This window comes from Phaethon lepturus, unplaced genomic scaffold (genome assembly GCF_000687285.1).
Source record: "Phaethon lepturus isolate BGI_N335 unplaced genomic scaffold, ASM68728v1 scaffold15173, whole genome shotgun sequence".
Taxonomy (NCBI): Eukaryota; Metazoa; Chordata; class Aves; order Phaethontiformes; family Phaethontidae; genus Phaethon; species Phaethon lepturus.
The window spans coordinates 4619-25272 of NW_010527073.1; the positions used below are offsets into that span (position 1 = coordinate 4619).

General features: G+C 40.7%; 1 protein-coding gene across 1 annotated transcript; it reads right to left on the reverse strand.

Annotated features, from left to right (window-relative positions):
- Positions 1 to 2440: 2440 nt before the first annotated feature.
- On the reverse strand, positions 2441 to 18303 carry LOC104617849 (glycerol-3-phosphate dehydrogenase, mitochondrial-like; the record flags this gene model as incomplete). Its single annotated transcript, XM_010283277.1, has 5 exons — positions 18201 to 18303; positions 8169 to 8340; positions 4739 to 4863; positions 3658 to 3755; positions 2441 to 2604 (listed from the first exon to the last, which is right to left on the reverse strand). Coding segments are annotated over exons 1-5 (661 nt in total), but the record flags the coding sequence as incomplete, so codon positions are not given.
- Between the last annotated feature and the right edge of the window lie 2351 nt (positions 18304 to 20654).

Sequence of the window (20654 nt, forward strand, 5' to 3'; positions counted from 1 at the left end):
GATTTCAAGTTATAGTGCTCTTATAAGAGGTATAATTACAGTTAAGAGAACCACTTCTTTCTTCTTGCATGCTCCTGGGATCCCTTGAAACAGTCTAAGGGATAGCTTACGATAATGAAAAAATAAATCTGAATTGCTTCTATGTATGCTATTTACAGCAGCTCTTGTTACAGTATACAAAAAATACCACATAATCCCGTAACAAGTTTTGCTTCTAAATAACCTCTTAATTCCTCCAGATCTTAAAAATTAAATAGAGAAGATACAGTCTCCATTAAAGACAGGTAAAAAAATCAAGTCCATCCTTTAAATCTCACCTTACTCCCAAATGAGAACCTACACACACACATATATATATTTTTCCATTCTGCTGGGCTCTGTATGAGACAACTTGCAATTATCAACATGTGCTTTCGCCAGAAGCCTCATAAATATTATCTGAGTCCAGTGTGTTTCCAGAGTCCCTCCTGCTTCTTCCCAGTACAAAAGCCCCTATTGATAAGCTGATGAATAGTGTAAATGCAGTTCTAAAAAGGGAAAAGAACTACCTTTATAATCAATTTTTTGTGAAGACCTTTCTGCCTGCCAAAAGGTCAAAAACTACATCTTCAGGTAAAAACTAACTAGAACTGTACCACTACTGAAGTAAAGCAGCATTTAAGCTATGTATTCTTTGGAGGGCTCCTCCAAGCCTGCAAACAATCTGTGGCTTTTTGCCCTATCCTGAACAAATTTAACATTTTGCTATTACCTTACAGGCCCCATTACCAAGAAAGTTTACCAAAACTTTCTGCTTGAAAAGGAAGTGGAAGACGATTGAAAAAGGGGGAATACCAATCTAATTAAAAACACATTGTGAAACAGCATAGAAGTCTGATGCAAAGAAAAAAAAAATTCCATCTTCTAGATATGCCAATGTCACCAAGTGCATCACGAAAACAGTTATGACAGTATACCCTGGTACTCCACCTTAAGTTGAGAACTTTGCAGCATTCAGAAATGTAGTAGTAGTTTTGTAGTAGTTCAGTATTTTTTCCAATATTGAAGTTCTGACAGCTGGGAGATGTAACTTGCCTTACATTAGAAAGCACTGAGATACAGCGGTTTGCATACTTGTACGTCAACACAAAGGCTAACATTCTGGACAAACAAATTTCTAGGTAGTAGTTTGTCAAGTAAGCCAACCTTCACCAATTGTGTCTCAGATTGCCTTGTGCATCTGTAGAGACTGAAGGGACAGAGTTAAGGAATTCTTTGCTTGGCAGATCCACTGCGGCACCTGTTGCTATACAGCTATGCCATGGACTTATTACCAGACTTATTTCACAGAACAAGGCAAAAAGGCTTATCCATTCTTAAATTAGAAACAAGAGTGATGCTCCTTCCAAACGTGAATACACATGAACAATCTTGAATGTGAAAATTGCTATTTCTAGATGACTGCAATGAGTTCTATTAAATCATCATTCTGTTTTGAATGAACATCAAAAGACTTGCAGAAAGCATCTTTATTTTCTCCCACTGATTTTGTGTGTTATACACAAACACTGATTTTGTGTGTTATACACAAACATACCTAAAACTAGGTGATACAATAGATTAAGTAACTCTGTCTGGAGGCATTTTTCCTCCCACAAATTTAAAACCCTTTATTTAAAGGGGTTTTAACAGTAACCATTTATGTGTTACAGCAATCTCTGGTATTTGATTAGAATTACAATGAACACTGTCTTTGCAGAGCAACCAATTCTATTGGTGATTCAAAAAGTAATTGATCCAGGCCTCATCCAGCCCAATACAAGAACCACAGCCAGAAGCCAGATCATCTAAATAGGTTTGAAGTTATTTACACACTGGAAGTGCTGCAGAAAACCGTTTAACATTACCAGAATGATCATACTTTCTTGACTTGTGGTACCTCAGAAAAAGTGTTCAGTCTGAAAAGTGTCCAAACACTTGCAAGTAGTGTTGTATAAAGTATGCTTGATACTAGGGGCATTGACTTTATTTCTAAAAAAAAAAAAGTTAATTAGGAATAGTTTGTACCATTCAGTCTGTCATGAGGATATTTAACTTAGCCAGAACAGGCTGAAGCATCCAGTTCCACATGCGTATAGTATTTGCAGCAGAAAGAGCCTCTCCAGTATAGCAGAATCATGCACAGCTGAAGAGTTGTAGGGAATCGCCAGAACACTAAAACACTTTCACATATCATTATTACCTACTAGCCAAGAAAATTAATATATTCTCTCCTACATCCACTAAGTTACTGTCATGAAAAACATAAGCATTAATTCGGTAGAAAAATTAAGATGCAAGTTGAATCTCATTGTTCTTCCCTTTAGAAAGTCAACGTACATGATCTACAGTTGCATACTTGTGTTCTCCCCCCTCAAAATACAGCACAATGTAATAATGAAAGCACAGAAAGGCAACATACCGTCATAGTAGACAATAGCTCCAACAAGCTCGTCTTTGCGTAGCATTGGAAAGAGCTCCAAGGCTCTTGACTTGCTAAGGACATAACTACTTTTCAGACACTGACTTCCTGCCACGAGGTCATATAGTTTTATTCCAAACCAGTAGTATGGCAACTGCCACCATCTGCAGGGAAAAAAAAAAAATCCCCATGAAGTGAAATTAAAAAAAGAAAATTTAGAAGTGCATGCACACACTGTTATTGTGACATAGAACATGTTAAGTGACACGGTATGTTTTATTACACCACTTTTACTTTGTACATACAAATTCATGGTATCACAATATAATGTAAATGTGCAAGAACTTGTGTATTGTTAACGTCTGTTTTCAACTGATCTATTCATTGCAGTTAGTTAAGCAGATTCAAGGCTTTGTGATCTTAATTCTGGAATAAACAAACTGACTTTTTGTACTTCAGTGTAAGGTGACATATTAAAGCTATGTGTTGAAGGAAGAATTGGGCTATAAGTGCAAGCTGAAAGGGTTCCTCAAACGCACACCTTGACTAATGCCTCCTGCACAAACAGGACCAAAAAACTGCAGTGAATCACTGACCTACATGAGCTCCAGCTATTACAAGCCCTTTCTACTAAGGCAGGAATAAAGCCATACATTAAGATCCTTCAGCAAAAACTCCCTGCTCTAAGTAGCCTGTTAATAGTGGGTAACTGTTCTTAAAACCTAAAAACCTACCCCAAATCACTTAAAGTCTTTCTCATATGAGAAGCAAACTGTTCTCTCAACACCAAACTGTCACGTACTGTGGAAGGTAAATGCACTGAATTACTGCACTGAACACTGGTAGTTGTAAGGACTAAACAGCACATTGCTAAGCACACTATGATAGAATGTGTTGAAGACAAGGATGCACTGGAAAGAATAGCAAGTAACATGCTGGGAATGAGAGTTCATTCCAGCTGCAAACTCCCCTCCGCTGGAGTGGCAGAAGTGCACTGAAAAGCTGAAGTCCGCGATGTGTTCCTAGATAGCTGGTTGGTGCCATAAGAGAATTCCATGCTTCTACAATACGGCAACATCTCACCTCCTGGAGGACAAAAACCTGACTTGTGGGAGGTTTAAAGACATGCTTGGAAAGATGCACCTGAAAACCTCTCCAGGGAAATAGCTTGCTTGTCAAAAGCAATGGTAAAGGGGAGATATTATAGCAGAGCTTACTTGTAAACAGGTAGCATTATTGGCAAAGGAGCTGATAGGTGAGGAGCAATTTCAAGAAGATTTGCACGCTCCTCAAGTGCTTCTTTCACCATTTTGTACTGAAAAACAGAAGTGTACATGTGAATCTCACGTTACTCAATTTTGTCTCCATGTGCAACATTAAGCAAACTGTTTATCAAAGCAAATACCTCACCTAATTTTTACTGTTCTTTCAAAAAACACACTGAGATTTACTAAAAAATTCAAAAGTTAAGGAAAATGTATCCCAAGAAAATTAAGTTTAACTAGTTTCATTTGGATATCTTGGCAGGTCAGTTGAATAATTTTTCATTTGAATGTAAAGCGCAACAAACTGTGTTACTCCTAACTATGGGCAGGAAGCACTTAAGGAGGGTTAGAACTGATATGGTATAGCTTCTGTGCCGATTCCCACAATTAAATCCCACACTAACTCCGAGTTGCAAATGCAGAAGTGTTCTTCTCCAAATCAATCAATACAAATCAATATGAAGTTGTTCTTTGGCAAGAAAGAAGGCTGATTTCTATAGCTGAATAACTACATGTTTAATATATTTTTTCCATGAGAAGTCACCATTTCCATAGCAGTATTGTAACCATTAAAACATACTTCAAGTTAGAGAGGTTTCAATGAGAAGATAAATCAATTTCTCAAAACAAGAATATCACACTTCCACCAACACTAGAATACATAAAAGCATTGATATATAATCACTCATCTACCATATTTTCCTTCCCCATGCCAAAACAAACAAGACAACCACTCCCTCAAATTCTGATCATGACAGGTAGGAAACTCTTTTTATGCTGAAGTCAGCTCTGTCTCTGCCCTCCGCAAAATATACACAGTCTACACTGTACGGCAATTAGACTGCCCATAAAAGAATTTGGCAAAAGGCAGCAGCACCGATTTCCCTAGTCTGGAAAGCTCAACTAGAGAAGACATTTTCTGTGGACTACAACAGTCAAGTATTGAAAAAAATAAGAAGGAGACTCGGATATAATTGGGACAGGGGAAGTTTCTACTAGCAATTTTTGCTTAACAACCAGCATAAACAATTACCTGCTCAAAATCCAACTTCATGATGGCCTTCTGAAGATATCTCACTCCACCATGGATCAATTTAGTACTCCTGCTGCTCGTCCCTGATGAGAAATCATCTCTTTCTAGAAGGGCTGTTTTTAGACCTGTGTTACCAGAAAACCAAATTAACTTCTTAAATTACACAATTTGTATGTAATTCATTAAAGACACTTCTCTAGGGTAGAGACAATCACAAGAAAAATTACTCTATACATGGATAAATTTGTATTCAAAGTGCAGCGCACTGTCTATATTGTAATGAAAAATTTTAGCCTCCTTCCTAAGGGAAAAGTCAAAACAGAACTTAAACAGAAGCACATTAAAACCTGGATATTTCACAATAGAAAGGCATTACAGTACATTATAGGGGCCACGCTCCCTCAAGCAAATTATAGTTTGTATTCATGGCAGGAACAGAATATTTTCATGAATACTTTTAACTCTTTGCAGCAGAGAGCTCTAAACCTCTAAACTACACTAACAATTTAAACAGCATACCAGAGAGGCAGACAACTGGCATCTTTGTCTGCTTACTTACAGTCTGATTAAGAGGTGCCCAAAAACCAGCAGAGCGCCAGCCATGGGCATGCTCACCGCTCAGGGAGAGCTCACCAGTGACATATATAGCACACGTATATAGAATTCTGCCATAGGCATAAAATTGATAATTGAGGCTTAATACAAAATATTGTAGCTTACCTAGGAAGTGTAGCAAAGGGAAAAAGTAAGTTCATGTACTTACTGTGCAGATACTACAGTGCTCACACAGCACAGACATCCCCCTTTTACACATCACATATGCAAAGGGCATGCACACAAAACATTTGCTACAAGACATGACTAAGTATTTCAGAAAAACATTTACTCGAAAATGTGCACGCATGTTCCCTGACACCGGCAAGCATTGACAGTCTGACTAGCACAAGGAAGGGATAACCACGTGGCTCACAGACGGTCACACAAAGTGCTGTACAATGAATGTTAAAATGCTTATTCTAACAAACACTTGGAACAAGGTTGGCACGTTTGTTGCACAAGTTGTGTTCCCAGTTACCCTGAGAGCCAGGAAAAAGCTTTCCATGGGTGAAGGCACACCACTTCACAGGGAAGTCACTATGAAACCATATACCCCAATGCTGTCTACAGTACATCCCTTGTACAAGAGAAATGCTGGCATCTTCTTCATGAAGGATACTGACATCGGGTTATGTGATGGAAGTTAGGTGAAAGGAAAAGTTGCAGCGAACTGATGCCTTTTAGTGGTAAGATACAGGCAACAGCCTGGACACATCCTTTGGCACATATCTGCATGACAACCACCACTGACTTCCAACACCCAGCATAAGTAAACCCAACCAAGATGAGCACCACAGGACAAGTATATGGCCATCTTCAGTGTATAAACATATGTGGAAGGACTTCCTACAGAAGTCCACATAACAGACCCCCTCCATCACTGGCAGAATTTTAAAGTTCGGCAGGCAAGGCAAAAAGTAAATTAAATTCAGTGACATTGCTACCAAAACCAACAGCAACAACATAACAAGGCATAGCCAAGGAGAAGAGCACCAGAAGTTATCCCTTGGGTCTTTCCTTCACGCTCTTTGGGGGGTGCTTTATCTTATTGGTTGGTGAACATACATTTTAACATCTGTTGGTCTACCAAAACTTTTATGTCCTTAAAAAAAAAACAAAGCAATTATTACTAGTAACTTCCAAAGATCAGAGTAATTTATTTTTGTCAAATGTGACTGAAGATTAATAGATACAATCAGAAATAATTTGGCTAAGATATATTAAACACATGAAAAGCAAAATTTGTTGTTAAGCGAAGCAAACATAACAAAAGAGCAAGTTCCATGAATGAACATCAACAATACACAATTCATTAATGAAATGCCTAGGAATATTTCACACTTCAGAAATCTACTGATATAATCAGAATATCTAGTAAAAAGTTAAACATAGATTACCTATAATGACTTCGTGTGCTTTACAACTGCATTTTCTACCACAACATAGCAGAGAGAAGTGAAAAGATCCCGTTATCTTTAATAATACAGGAAAAATAACCAGATTTGAGTTTGTATGCATCTACCAATGGTGAAGACCTTACTGCTTTATCCATTTCAAAATTATCACACCTTCTGGACAAGTATTTTCCAAATCAAACTACAAAACACTCCTCGAGTCAGGTTTTGCCTCTTATTTCTGAGGTGTATCCACAGCTTAAAGAACCTGAAGAACTTTAATGGCTATCTACTATGTCTTATATTCCATACCAAAGAAATCTTTTCTCACAAATCTTTTACACAGGTTTTTGGCTAAAAATATGATATTGTGGGGGCATATAGCATCTTAATAGAACAGGAGTTGATGCTACAGCCTCTCCCACAGAAACACTACCCATGCATTCTTATCTCTGTATCTGAAGATCTATTTTCACTAGATTTGTAAAATTATACATTCCCTTTGAGAACTGCCAAATTTGATTGAACCTGTTGGCCAATTTCAAGGTTACTGCGTGAGGTGGATGACACAGAGTGGTCATTAGCGTCCTGCTTCTTCACTCCCTGAACAGAGTTTTTCACACATCTGACCAACTGCATGAGCTATTGGGCAACATCTGCACATCTACTGAGCCACAACTGACTGTCACCATACAAATTCTCATCCTCCTGTGGAAGTCAGGTAAAAAGCATTAGCTTAAACTCATTTTACCTTAGGCTTTCCACAAGTTAAGGCTACGCAATAAAGTTAACATCAGTTCTGCTGCTTCTAGTAGCTTCTTAACCAGTTAATCCCCCAAAGGAGGGGATATCTGAGTAGAGAACTACTGTATGTACCTTCAGACTGAATGGTGGTAGTACCTCTAACTGAAAATCCAGAGACTTCTCCAAACCCTCAATACACTAAGCAGCTACAATGCAATATCAGAAGTTGTAGATATCTCATGTTACAAGAAATATGAGCTGAAGAGCCACTGTGCCTCATCTAGAATTCATGCTTGGCCCTTTCCAAGTAACTGCTAAAAGTGCTGTGCAAGTCTTGTCTTCTCTTTGCTGCAGATATTCTCCTGCACAAACAATTGAAATGTGACTACAGATAAACCCACCAAGTAAGGAACAACAGAGCATGAGAAGTCCCATCCAGGAACATCCAATCCAGCAAAAAGGTTTGTTAGACAACTGCATACAAGCACCTAGACAATAAAGACTGCTGAAACAACAAAATGCAACAACATTTTTTCTTCAAGTTCATTTTACCTTTTGAGAACAGAAGGAAGTCTTATAACCAGGCATTCAGAGCACACCTCTATTTTAAAGTACCTTTGAAAAGCCAATCTGATAAATTTACTATAAACCATGTAATCCAAAAATAAAAATGCAATTAAATTGTCAAGCCTTACCTCTAGTGACTGCATCTAAAGCACAGCCACATCCTGTTGCTCCTCCACCTATAACAAGGACATCAAATTCACTTGTGGTTTGCAGGGCCAAAATTTGTTGTTCCCTTGTGGGGAAATGGTTCTTTATTGGAACAGTCACAGCTTCTGCAGCTTGAACATGCACAAAGGCACCCTACAAAGATTAACCACAATACATGAGGTTCTGTATTTATTGTGTATATGCACACACAGCCAAACACACAGCCAAATCACAGTATTTTCTATAACCATAAAGGTAAACTCAAATATTCCCAGTCACTTTACCTATATTTAATAATAGTATTGTAACAAAACATTATGGAGCGACAAACAGTACTAAAACCATAAAGCATTAGCACACATTCACTTAATCTTGCCTACTTCAATGTAATGCAGTACTCTAGTGCTACCACCTATACTAATCGTTTCTAGGAATAGCCTTCTGCTATGTCAAATGTTACAGGATGCTCAGAAGTATTTTCATAAACAGATACATGGTTAGGCTCTCAGCTCTCTACCAAAAAAATCCAAAGCAAAAAGACTTAAAGATGAATGTACATTTTTACATTTTTAAATTAATTTAAAAAGATACAGTAGCATTAATATAAGCTCAAATTTGATGAGGCTAATGAGACTATGTGGTTTACTGTCAAATACAGCATACTAAAGCACCACAGAAACACTATTTCCATATCCTTTTTTAAAAATCCTATCAGCAAAGCAATTCATATCCTACAGCATGCTAAAATACAACTTTTTTAAAAAAATTACAAAACTTAATGATGTGGCAGTTTCCAGACAAGTTCAGATTTTACTGGAATGGCTTTGCGAATCTCCCTGCTACTCTACCTAATATTCCATGAGCCAGTGCTGCTCTCCATTTAGTGGCTGTGATGAGAAAGTCACCTTGCTGAGTCAACTAATATGGACCATGGTTTAAATTTTAAGGTTTTAACCAGTTTCTGAAGGATCTCTTCAGTTAACATTAAATTAAACTGAATTCTGAAAACCTTTAGTGTCACAGGAATCCCCAAACTCTATTACTGGTCACATACTTCATAATAATAATGTTATGAGTGCCATCACTGTGGGTTCATATTCATCACACTGATTTTATATAGAATGGGCTGTAGGCAGATATCATAGTTATTCAGACAGTTAAATAGGGTACAAGACCACAAAAGTCATGCTTGCTTTCTCTCTGCTTTCAGCTCTAGCTTTGCTTTTTGTTCCAGCTCTTGTCCTCCCAAATTATCTTCACCATTGTCCCTCATTCTGCACAAAACTAGTCAGTGAATTTCTCTGACCACTACTTTTACAGACCCAAAGGACCCATCTTTTCCACAACAGAGTAATCACTTGTACATAAGCATACCTAGCAGACAAAGCACCTGCATTTCCAATATAAGAAGGGGAAGTGAGGTACTGGCCACCGAGCCGGAACATCCTAGCCCGGCAGTAGAGCCTCCACAACCTTCAGAACATCACTTGAGCCATCTCTTTCAGAAATAACCAGATTTTGGTGCTCTGAATTTCGTTTCATCGAGAGAAGTACTTTTATTGGTACCTAGCACTTCCAAAGGAAATGTTTTAACCACTACTGATTTGAAATATATTATGTGAAAACAAATAAAGGCCTACACTACACAGATGAGCAAACCAGGACAGAAGAACTAATTGGCCAATTCAGAATGGATCAAAATAAACAAACAGGAAATTAATGATTAACATTTTCAGAGTTTCCTGAAAATTATAAACGCTTTTGACACAGGAAAAACCTATAGTCTAAGATCTGGGCATAAACCAGTCTTTAGTTCAAATGGCAGACTTAACGGGTGTAAAATAGCTTCCAGATCTCCCACACAGGAAAAACTAAACTAATTAAATTCAAGTGACAAAACACAAAATACTACTTTCTTCTATCATCTAGAACAATTTGTCTAATCTCTTTCCATCCACTGCTTACAATGTGCAAGGAAGGTCTCATGTAAGTTTTTATTTCGCAGAATCATTAGGGTTGGAAAAGATCGTTAAGATCATCGAGTCCAACCGTCAACCCAACACCCCTGTGCCCACTAAACCATGTCCCAAAGTGCCACATCCACAAGTTTTTTGAACACTTCCAGTGATGGTGACTCCACCACCTCCCTGGGCAGCCTGTGCCAATGCTCGACCACTCCTTCTGTAAAGAAATTTTTCCTAATATCCAATCTAAACCTTTCCTGGTGCTCCTTGAATAAACTGAACTAGGCAAGTTGTTCAGTTGTTTCTGTAACTGTATTGCTTATTCCATTGTTAACAGGGAATTACAGTTCCCACAGAAATAGCTCCTAAGCCCAGTCTCACGCTGCAAACACACTACCACAGCACCGTTCACCCTGCCTCAGTGTTTTATCATTACTCAGCCCACATGTTGAGTTTCCCAGACAGACGTTCCTAGATCACTACAGTTAGGAAAAGCTCTCTGCTAATATAAGCCACCTCCAGGTTTTAGGAGCTCCAGCCACTTTCCCTGGCAATCAATGATGAGGGAATATACACCTGCCAGATTAAAATAGCTTGACTGACAGAAGGTAACTCAGTCACTATCTGTTCACATGCGCAGCTGAACAGGTTTCCATGACTAGCTACGCAAATGGTGTAGCTCCTCTTTAGCAAGCAATTCACTGGTTGTGGTAGAGGTCTGTTAGCAGACCTTGTGAGAAAGGTAAAAGCTATTCTTGCAACGTGTCCACTGTAAATTAACAGCCAATACAGCCACACACAAGAAGCCTGAACTCAGATTATATGGTGCATACAACCTAAATATTTTTGTTCAAAGTTTTTTGCTCATTCTTCAGAAGCATTAAGATTCAAATGCGTTATTTCTCAATGTTCCTATCATTACTATACAACTGAAAATAAAATCTAATAACTAGTAGCCATGTCTAAAGGAAGTGCATATTCAAAAGATAATTAATGATTATAATCATTAATGATTAAGGATTATATTCACCACAATGCAAGTAGCTCATGCAAATTACTTAGGATAGCAGCAACCACTTTCACTGCACGTGTGTTACAATTCAATCACCATCAATAAGGTAAGCTGGCCTCAAGAAAGAGTGCTTCACTTCATATTAAGGATTTGTACCTTCCCCAAAAGAAATTGAAAATTAATATTTAAAACAACGAAAACTTGTCAAATTGTGACTCAAGCTATAGCATTACCACTGATGTTTCCCAAGCACAGTGCTTGTGGTTCCCACTGGGGTGACCTCCAGCCTGGCCAGCCCCAGACCCTGGCCCAGCAGCAAGCGATTGGCACAGGCTCACCTCCAGGCACCTGAGCAGCCGCATTAAGCACTCAACCGACTGTAGCCCAGGCTTAGTCACAGACTGCAAATGCACAGTAATGAAAGGTCTTCTACTTCGAGGCTTGTTTAAACCCACCGCAACCCTCGAATAGACACATACGTGCTGCCAGCCCCCAGAGTTCAAGGAGTTATGACAAACACACGGACAGTGGTGAGGTTGAGTCAAAGTGCAGCAGACAGGTCAATCTTGATAAGCCTCACAATTAGTCTCCCCTTGCTCTCACAGGTCTACATACTAACACATGGCAGCTGGCAAAGATCACCAGATGAGGTACAAACTTTTGGCACTTCAGAGAAATTCAGCTTCCACATTATTCTTCTAGCCAATGAATTCTGTACATTCCCACTCGCTTTCACCTCTTGCCCCGCTCTCTCCCCAGACTACTCATCTCTAGCAGTGCTAAAAACTTTTATATCCCCCGAAGTACAGTGGAAACTTTTATATCCCTGGAGTATGGTACACTGATGCAGTTCCAGAATACGTTCTCCCAGGGAGCAATGGGCACAAGGAGGGAGACACTGAGAGGATCCAGCCATTCCTGTCTTCACCCCTTCCTCCGTGGCTGTAAAGACAACCCTCCTGCCTCTGTGCTTCTGCAGAGCTTTGCTGTGACCCCTCTGACTGCCTCCAGCAGCAGCTCTGCACTGCTTCCCCTCCTGAAAGGGGATGAGAAAGCAGCACATGAAAGGTTCTTCCTCCTCGAATACCTGAAAACTGTGACAACGCTGCAGCTTTCTGGGTTGCATAGCAAGCGGAAGTGTCTGGCTTCCTACACAGTCTCTGTTTTTCCCTCGGTCAGCTGTGGCATTAAGCATGCTTTTTAGCACTGTACCATTACAGTGGGCACAGGCAGCCAGTTGATGCCAATTTCCCACCTCCCCTAAGCATCACCCTGTGACTTGGAGACAACAGCAATGAGAATGAAACTGTGAAGATGAAAACCACCCAGGGCTTAGTCTTGCATGTGCTTCAGTTGATCAAGTTCAGCTACATATGCTCAACTTTCTTAAACTTTAAAAAAGTGAAAATCCTCATCTCAAAATTAGTTCTGCACTATCTGTCCAGACATGCCTTCTTCAGCAAGAGAAGTGACTATTTTCGAAGTGTACAACTTAAGTTTGGGAAAATAAGAGGATACAAGAACAACAGAATTCGGAGTTCAAGAAGTATTAACATAATTCGGTTTTGACCTTATTTTTTGGTTTGTTTTTAAATGCATTATGTCAACAACTGGCTTGCAGTAAGACATCGACCAGAGTCCCAAGCAGCTAGCGACTGGTATAGCAAGAGCCTCGAGATTAGCACTGAAATATAAGGAAAGTGATTAGCGCACTAGGAGTTGATATAGATATGATTCATCTTGCTGTCAATTAAATGTGAGAGTGAAGAAAAGCTGCATACAGGGATTCCATCTGCAATAACGTGATTAGTTTGGCAGTGAACAAGTATGTTTACTGAAATAAGCAATTGCTGTTTATATCTACAATTTCTCAGGCAAGAGTTCCTTGAATGGTTTTGATTACACTCTTAGTGAGAGGAAATTTAGTTTGGCAGTTTGAATTCAATCATGAAGTTATAAAGTGATCTAGTAATCCATAAGCAAGCATTCTTGTTAATTTGCTAATGTAAATCCCCAGGTAGGTTTGCAGAGTCAAATTCGTCATCCTTATTCATTTAAAACACCCCAAACAAACAATTTAAAAAAAAAAAAACAAAAAAACAAAAGCAGGCCCTGATGCATTAGCATATTACCACACGCTACTGGATTCACCTTGATGAGTGATTCCTACTGACCAACTTACACACCAGAAAGAGAGGAGGATTGCCTGGTGGGCTTAGTTAGGAAAAGACAGCAATCTCTTACAACTCCAAAATAAAGCAGTGCTTTTTCCCTTAATGATTACAGGGAGGGCGGAAAAAATAAAATATGTAAAATTATCAGTGGTCTCCAATTCAGACTTGGCACATCAAAGTATACCCACATTATATGTAGTACTAGCCCACTTGCCTCGGTGCATTAAAATAAAGGCACAAAAAGCAAGAATGCAGCAATTCAGGCAGCATGTACAGGAAGCAAGAGAAACTGGTATTTCCATTTCTCTATCACCATTACTGTTAGAAGGCCTGGCGAAACAGCTAGCAAAGGCTGGCTGTATCACTTTTGCCATTCAGGTATCTGAATATTTGAGGCCAAATCAATCAATTATGTACATGGCCTGTGTATTTAATGTCTCAGAGGGGTCCAACTTCATCTCAGATGCAATTCTTTTCAGGAGCTCGTGATTGATAGTCAATGGATTGGTAGCACGTGGATTTGAGAGTTCCTGCACTGTTTAAGATGAAATTCATTTACAGTGGTAGCACTGAAAAAAACATACATAAGAGTCTACGCACACTTTTGCTTTAGCCAAAAACAGTTTAGGAGGGACTAGTTTCTTCAGACCTCTGCACTACCTGCTGTGAAGAGTTCCCCAATTGTCTCCTTTTCTCTGGAAAAGGGCTTTTCTTTTTCATCTAACCAAAAGCCTCCTTGTCAGACTTACGCATTTGCCCTCAACAGCCTAAGTCAGTAAGGCTGCACAGAAACCTCGACCAGCTTCCTTAAGGGTAATGGTTATTCAACGTGAAAGAACCACTCCTGTGTGTTTACTGAAAGAGGTTTTGCTTGAATTAGTGTCATTCCTACTTATTCCTTTACACATAGCACTAAGCTAACCCAGCTTATTAATTCAGTAAATATCCCAGTGATCAGGTTACCATAAAAGACACAGAAGTGCAATATTAAAAAAAACCAACACACAATAAGGGCAATTTACTAAACTGCTTGTATGCCTGTATATGCCATTCGTAGATACGTATTCTCAGGTTATATCGCCTCAGTTGCTGTTGCAGAAATGTGGTCAGCACATATGTGTGTGTACAGAAAAATAAGTTGGGATAAAAATCTTGAAAACCAGGACAGATCTGAATCAATGGAGCGTTTTATTTCCAAGCCGTAAACACTTACAGCTGTTTACATACAGACAAGGTTAATCATGCTAACTGTGCCATTCTCCTCACAGTCAGGCTTCGACACTCAAATCTAGCACGGACAACTTAAATCGCAACATCGGAAATTGCCAGTACTCATCCCTTTTAGTTGGCAAACCACTCGCTAGTATGCTTGACGAACAAACCCAAAGGGCCTCCTACCCATTCTCAAGGGCCAGAACTTTCCCACCCTTCAGCTTCTCCCATGGAATTACCAGGACAGCCAAGTCTCACAGAAACACCAAACACCAGCTGAGTGAACATGAAAAACAAAGAAAGATAGATCAACTAGACTGTGTGTTCAGGATTATCAGCCAGCCGAGGCCTTTATCCTGTAACTGGGTGCCTCTAATTCCAGGATGCTAGCCACAGCACAGACATGCAGTCATTGAGTGAAGCAGTACAGTCAAGGGTAAAAAAACTGAGCATTTTATTTCTGTCTTATTATGTGATGGATTCTGTTCTTGAAATAACAACAGATTTCCTACAATGTGTAGCCAATTAGTGCACATCTTGGGGCAATATCCTTCACTGGCAAAGGAAGACAAGATCTTTGCCCTAGTATATATTTGATTGGCAGACATTATTAAAGAGAGGACATTTGGGCTGAGGGACATGCCCACAGCTTAGATATGTCAACACAGCAAATGGACTGTCCTTCTTTGTGTCAATCCCTCCAGTTATGTTCCACCTGCTGCCCTATATTAGGTGTTTAAAGCAGCAGCTTTAAGGGACACCACGTGGGAAATGTGCAAGTTAGTACAACATGAAAACAACATGCTGTTCACTTGACAGATCCATTTGCTTACACATATGCTGGAAATTTTCAGATCCTTTGTAGACTGATCCTACACAATAGGTTTAGAAATCAGGGAACAAGCAGTTACTTCGTTTTGACACCACAATCACCTTCTGTGAAACTTTGGGTTTTAATCTGCCTCTGGAAATTCATAATGGCCATCCATTCCCAGAAAAATGGGAATTCCCCCAAATTCTGCATATACAAGAAGTGAGCTATCCAGATCACTTTTCCCTTCCAACTCCTTCTCTTATTTAACAGTCCTAAAATTTGAAGCTGCCACTTCTTACCGTAATAAAGCCAGATTGTAAAAGTCTGTGATAAAGACTCTAGAGAGAGTTAGAAACAGTATTATCAGCTAGGTGCAAGACAGGCAGCCCAATGGGAAGCTCACTTTAAATGCTACGTTTTATTTTCTGCAACAGTATCTGAAGCCATAAGGATTCTGGCTTATCCACTTTCCAGCTAGGTTCCCCAGAAATGACTCATCTCATTTCCTTTACTAATACCGCAGCTGCTATTCCTCCTCCTCCCCATAGAAACAGCCAGAAGATTCAGATTATCATTTATTCAGACGTAATACATGCCTTCATGGCGCTCAGTGAAGACCATCTCCCATCACCCACTGTTTTACCTTCAACTAAACCATTAAGATCCACTTCTGTTCCTATTTTCAGTTTGCCCAATTTGAATGGCAACTTATAGTAAATGTGTGGTAACCAGAGCAGTTCACAGAGTAACAGCTTGTCTAGATAAAGAGCCGACTGATTACATTTCCAAGGTGAGAAGCAGAAAACACCACACAATGAGGCCCTGCTCACCTAGCTGCTCAGACTGATACCATCTCAAAGGAAAGAGGAGGTAGTTCACAGAATCACACAACAGTGTGTTGGAAGGGACCTTGGAGATCATCTAGTTCCCCCCCCCCTGCAGTGAGCAGGGATACCTTCCACTACACCAGGTTGCTCAGAGCCCCGTCCAACCTGGCCTTGAACACTTCCAGGGATGGGGCATCCACTACTTCTCTGGGCAACCTGTTTCAGGGCCTCATCACCCTCATAGTGACAAATTTCCTCCTGCTATCAAACCTAAATTTACCCTCTTTCAGTTTAAAGCCATTACGCCTTGTCCTATCACTACATGCCCTTGTAAAAAGTCCCTCTCCAGCTTTCTTGTAGGCCTCCTTTAAGGGCTGGCAGCTGCAATAAGGTCTCCCTGAAGCCTTCTCTGCTCCAGGCTAAACACCTCCAACTCTCTCAGCCTGTCCTCACAGGAGAGGGGTTCCATCTCTCTGAGCTTTTTTGTGGCCTCCTCTGGACCCTCTCCAACAGGTCCATGTCTCTCCTGTGCTGAGGGCTCCAGAGCTGGACACAGCACTGCAGGTGAGGTCTCCCTAAAGGGGAGTAGAGGGGCAGAATCACCTCCCTCAACCTGCTGGCCACACTGCTTTAGATATGGCCCAGGATACAGTTGGCTTTCTGGGCTGCGAGCGCACGCTGCCAGCTCACATTGAGCTTCTCATCAGCCAACATCCCCAAGTACTTCTCCTCAGGGGCTGCTCCCAATCCATTCTCTGCACAGCCTGTATTTGTTTGGGATTGCCCCAACCCATGTGTAGGACCTTGCACTTGGCCTTGTTGACCTTCATGAGGTTTGCATGGGCCCACCTCTCAAGGCTGTCAAGGTCTCTCTTGTTCCTCAGGCTTAAGCTTCTCCAAACCCAGACTTAAAACAAGTCAGGCCAAAGCTCTGATGACACCTACTTCAACCATTTTACAGAACACTGACTGCAAATATTTTTGGCCAAATGCAGGGTGCCAGCCTCACAGCCCACATTTAACACAAGATCAGAAGACATGTTCCCTTATATGTACCTAATAGCCCAGACATGGTTATTTTATAAAACTCTAAAGCACAGCACAACTGCGTTAAAATAAGGGGCATTTATCTGCTTTCAGACAAAGAGCAGTTGTTGATCCACACCAGCTCTGCTTAAAACCAATCCACAATTCATGATCATTTTACTGATTTGTCCTTGGGTTGTGCATCAAGAAGAGAGTTAAAAAGCATGGCAACTCTGACTCTGCTGAGGAGCAGATATGTCAATGAAATCTATTTTCTACAATGGCAAGAATCAATATGCAAACTGACACCAGTATCTATTGCACCTCTTTTTGCTACCACTACTTTACTTCAACAGTAAGTCTCCAACGTCATCCTTCACTGCTCAGGGAATTTCTTCTGTGTATGTGTGTGCCTTAGTTACCTGGAAGACAGCACTGAACTGTGCCTCAAGCTCACCCACATCCAGGTTCTGCCCACCCAAGCAGAGGCCAATGCCCACCAGAAACACCAGCAGCCTCACCATTGACTTCTTTGGCACAGATCCTATCCTCAAAGAGTTTTCAGCTTTTTGAACTGAATGAGAGCTGGCACCATGACTGTTCTGAAGCACAGAATTTTCAGAGGTAGTGCTAATGGTTTCACTTCAAGCTTGTGAGTTTGAAAATACTTTCCAAACTGTACTTAGTGTTTATACTTCAATCGGTACTTTCCACGCCTCCTGCGACTAACTAAAATTCCTAGTGGTACACAAAGGTCGTTTTTTAAACATGAAAAATGATTTACAAGAATCACACTTCCCCACTGGTTAAAGACCTACAAAAGTGAAACATCATTTAATGCCATCCTCCAGATTAGCACCTACAAAAATCAAGCTGAGAGGCTCTTGGCATTCCTTTCCAAACAAAACTATTCGTATAAGCCTAACATACGCTCAAACAGATTTTAAGTTTCATATTTTATCAGAAATCATAATTAATACTTACGTGTTTGTTTCTATACTGAGAAAATTGAGAGAGGCCAAAAACTGTTGCTATGGCACCTCCTCCAATGAGAGCAGTTCCTTTCACTGCCTTCTGAAATGCCATTTTTTACTGTAAGAAAAGAAGATAAAAATTAATAAGCAGTTTTACCATGTTAGAATCTAGGCTACACAGAATAGACCATTTGTAGAAACTAATGACAATGTTGTGACAAGTTGACGCTTAGGGTAGCGATATATTAATTAGCAATTTTCATTGCCATATTAATAACTTCTAAACAAAGTCTAGACAGAGGCAAGCCAGAGTGCTCTGGTAATTGCTGCGAAAGCTGAATGACAAAAGAGTAGTTAGATATACGAGTAGATATGTACACCACCCCCCTTTTAAACTCTAAGTACTCATGTGTGTGACAAGTGCTTACAATACCATGGCAAAAGCAGAACAAGAACACCCTGTCATCAGCCAGATGGCCACCAAATCCTTATCACAACAGAACAGCTGATCTGCTTGACAAGATCACCTTTAGCTACCCTCCCATCCCATCAAACTATTTCTGCTGTCACACTTGTCTAACAGAACTCCATCTCGCTTTCCAGCCAGGAATTATGATCCCTGTATTCACTGTATACGAGCAAAGCTTGTCCTACCCAGGAACGGTGGAGAAGCGATGCGCTGATAGTCAGGAAGCAGGTCCTTCAGTGGGAAGCAGCAGCAGTGACAGCGGACAAGATTAAGTGACTTGAAAGAAGCGCAGAACTTTATCGTCCAGCTACAGAGGGTTTAAAACTAGCCCTATGTGGGTCAGGCAAATTCTTAAAAGACCCAGTGTTCAGATACTGAATGAAATATTTGCATGGCACTGACCTGAATCTTAAGCAGGCACAACCTAATCCATCTTCCCAGGACTGTGGCAGCTCCCGTCACATTACAAAACAACATACATCAAGTTTGAAGGACTCCCGTCAGTGCTCCAAGCCCTCTGGTTATGAGGACATCTTTGTCCAAGCCCCAGACTCACCCAGCAGACTCCATACAAGAGATTTAGCACCATTAAGGCTTAAAGCAAAAGCAGGCATCGTGTAGAGCCCCGTGCCAACACCCGAACAGCAGCAGACTTACAACACGGCAGAAGTGGCCCCGGGCCAGGAGCAGGGAGCTGCCGCAGCTCCCCATCCCAGGGCTGAGCAGGAGGAAGGCCCCAGTAGCCTCACTCAAAGCCTGGCTGGTGGGGCTCAGCCCTTGCCTTGGTCCCCCGGCCTGGCCCCGCTGCCCTGGTCTGGCACAGCTCCGGCACAGCGCGGGGCCTTACTGCACGCCTGCTGATCTAGAGGTTTGGCAGCCTCCACAACTGCTGCCCACCCTGTACCAAACACACCAGATGGTTATAAACCATTACTTTTGGCAGTGTACAGCTTTCTTGTCAAAATTTGCAGCAAACTACTTAACAATTAAAGAGTTATTTCTTTGGCCTTATAAATACAATTAAACATTAAATGCTGTATGTTACTATATGTCTGTATACATTTCATCTTTTTTCTCCTATTAGTTCTTCCACCTAGCATAATTGTTCTTTTTTCTAAGAGGAAAATACACCAAACATGTTTAAGACACAAGCCAAACAAGAAAACGTTACTTTTAAGATAGTATAGATCTTAACTTCATTCCCTGTGCACTTTCCTTGCAGCACGTCCAGTGTGTGGGGAAATTCCACACACAAGTATTGTATGCAAACATCTGATGTACAGATGTTGTATGTAGGTACTACATGCAAGTGATTATTGTACAGAAGGCAAGACTTGCAGCTTCCCACAAGGTTTTCTGAAGAGTAGCACACATGCTTTTAAAGATTCCCCCCTTAACAACATCTCTTGGTATGCATAGAGAGTATCACATTTTCCATTTACTTCATAGAATCACAGAACAGTTTGGTCTGGAAGGGACCTCTCCAGGCCATCTAGTCCAACCCCCTGCCATGAGCAGGGACATCTTCAACTCGATCAGGTTGCTCAGAGCCTCGTCCAACCTGACCTGGGATGTCCCCAGGGATGGGGCATCGACCACCTCTCTGGGCAACCTGGGCCAGGGGTTCACCACCCTCACTGTGAAAAATTTCTTCCTTAGGTCTAGTCGAAATCTAACCTCTTTCAGTTTAAAACCATTGCTTCTTGCTCTATCACAACAGGTCCTACTAAAAACTTTGTCCCTAAACTGTTTTTTTTTGTTCACTCTTTAGTTTCAAAAGAGACCAACTTCTTCTTTCCTCTATACCATGATAGGGAGGAGTAAAAAGGAAAGGCAACAGACAAAAACTTCCCTTGCTATGGGTTTTTTATCAAAGGAAAGTTACTGTGGAGGCCTGGCCTCTAAAGCTACCGCACCTGCACGGAAACAGGGAGCAAGCATTGAGTCAGATGTCTCGGACCTTGTTGCCAGTAGCAGCAAGCAGCCGCACCACCA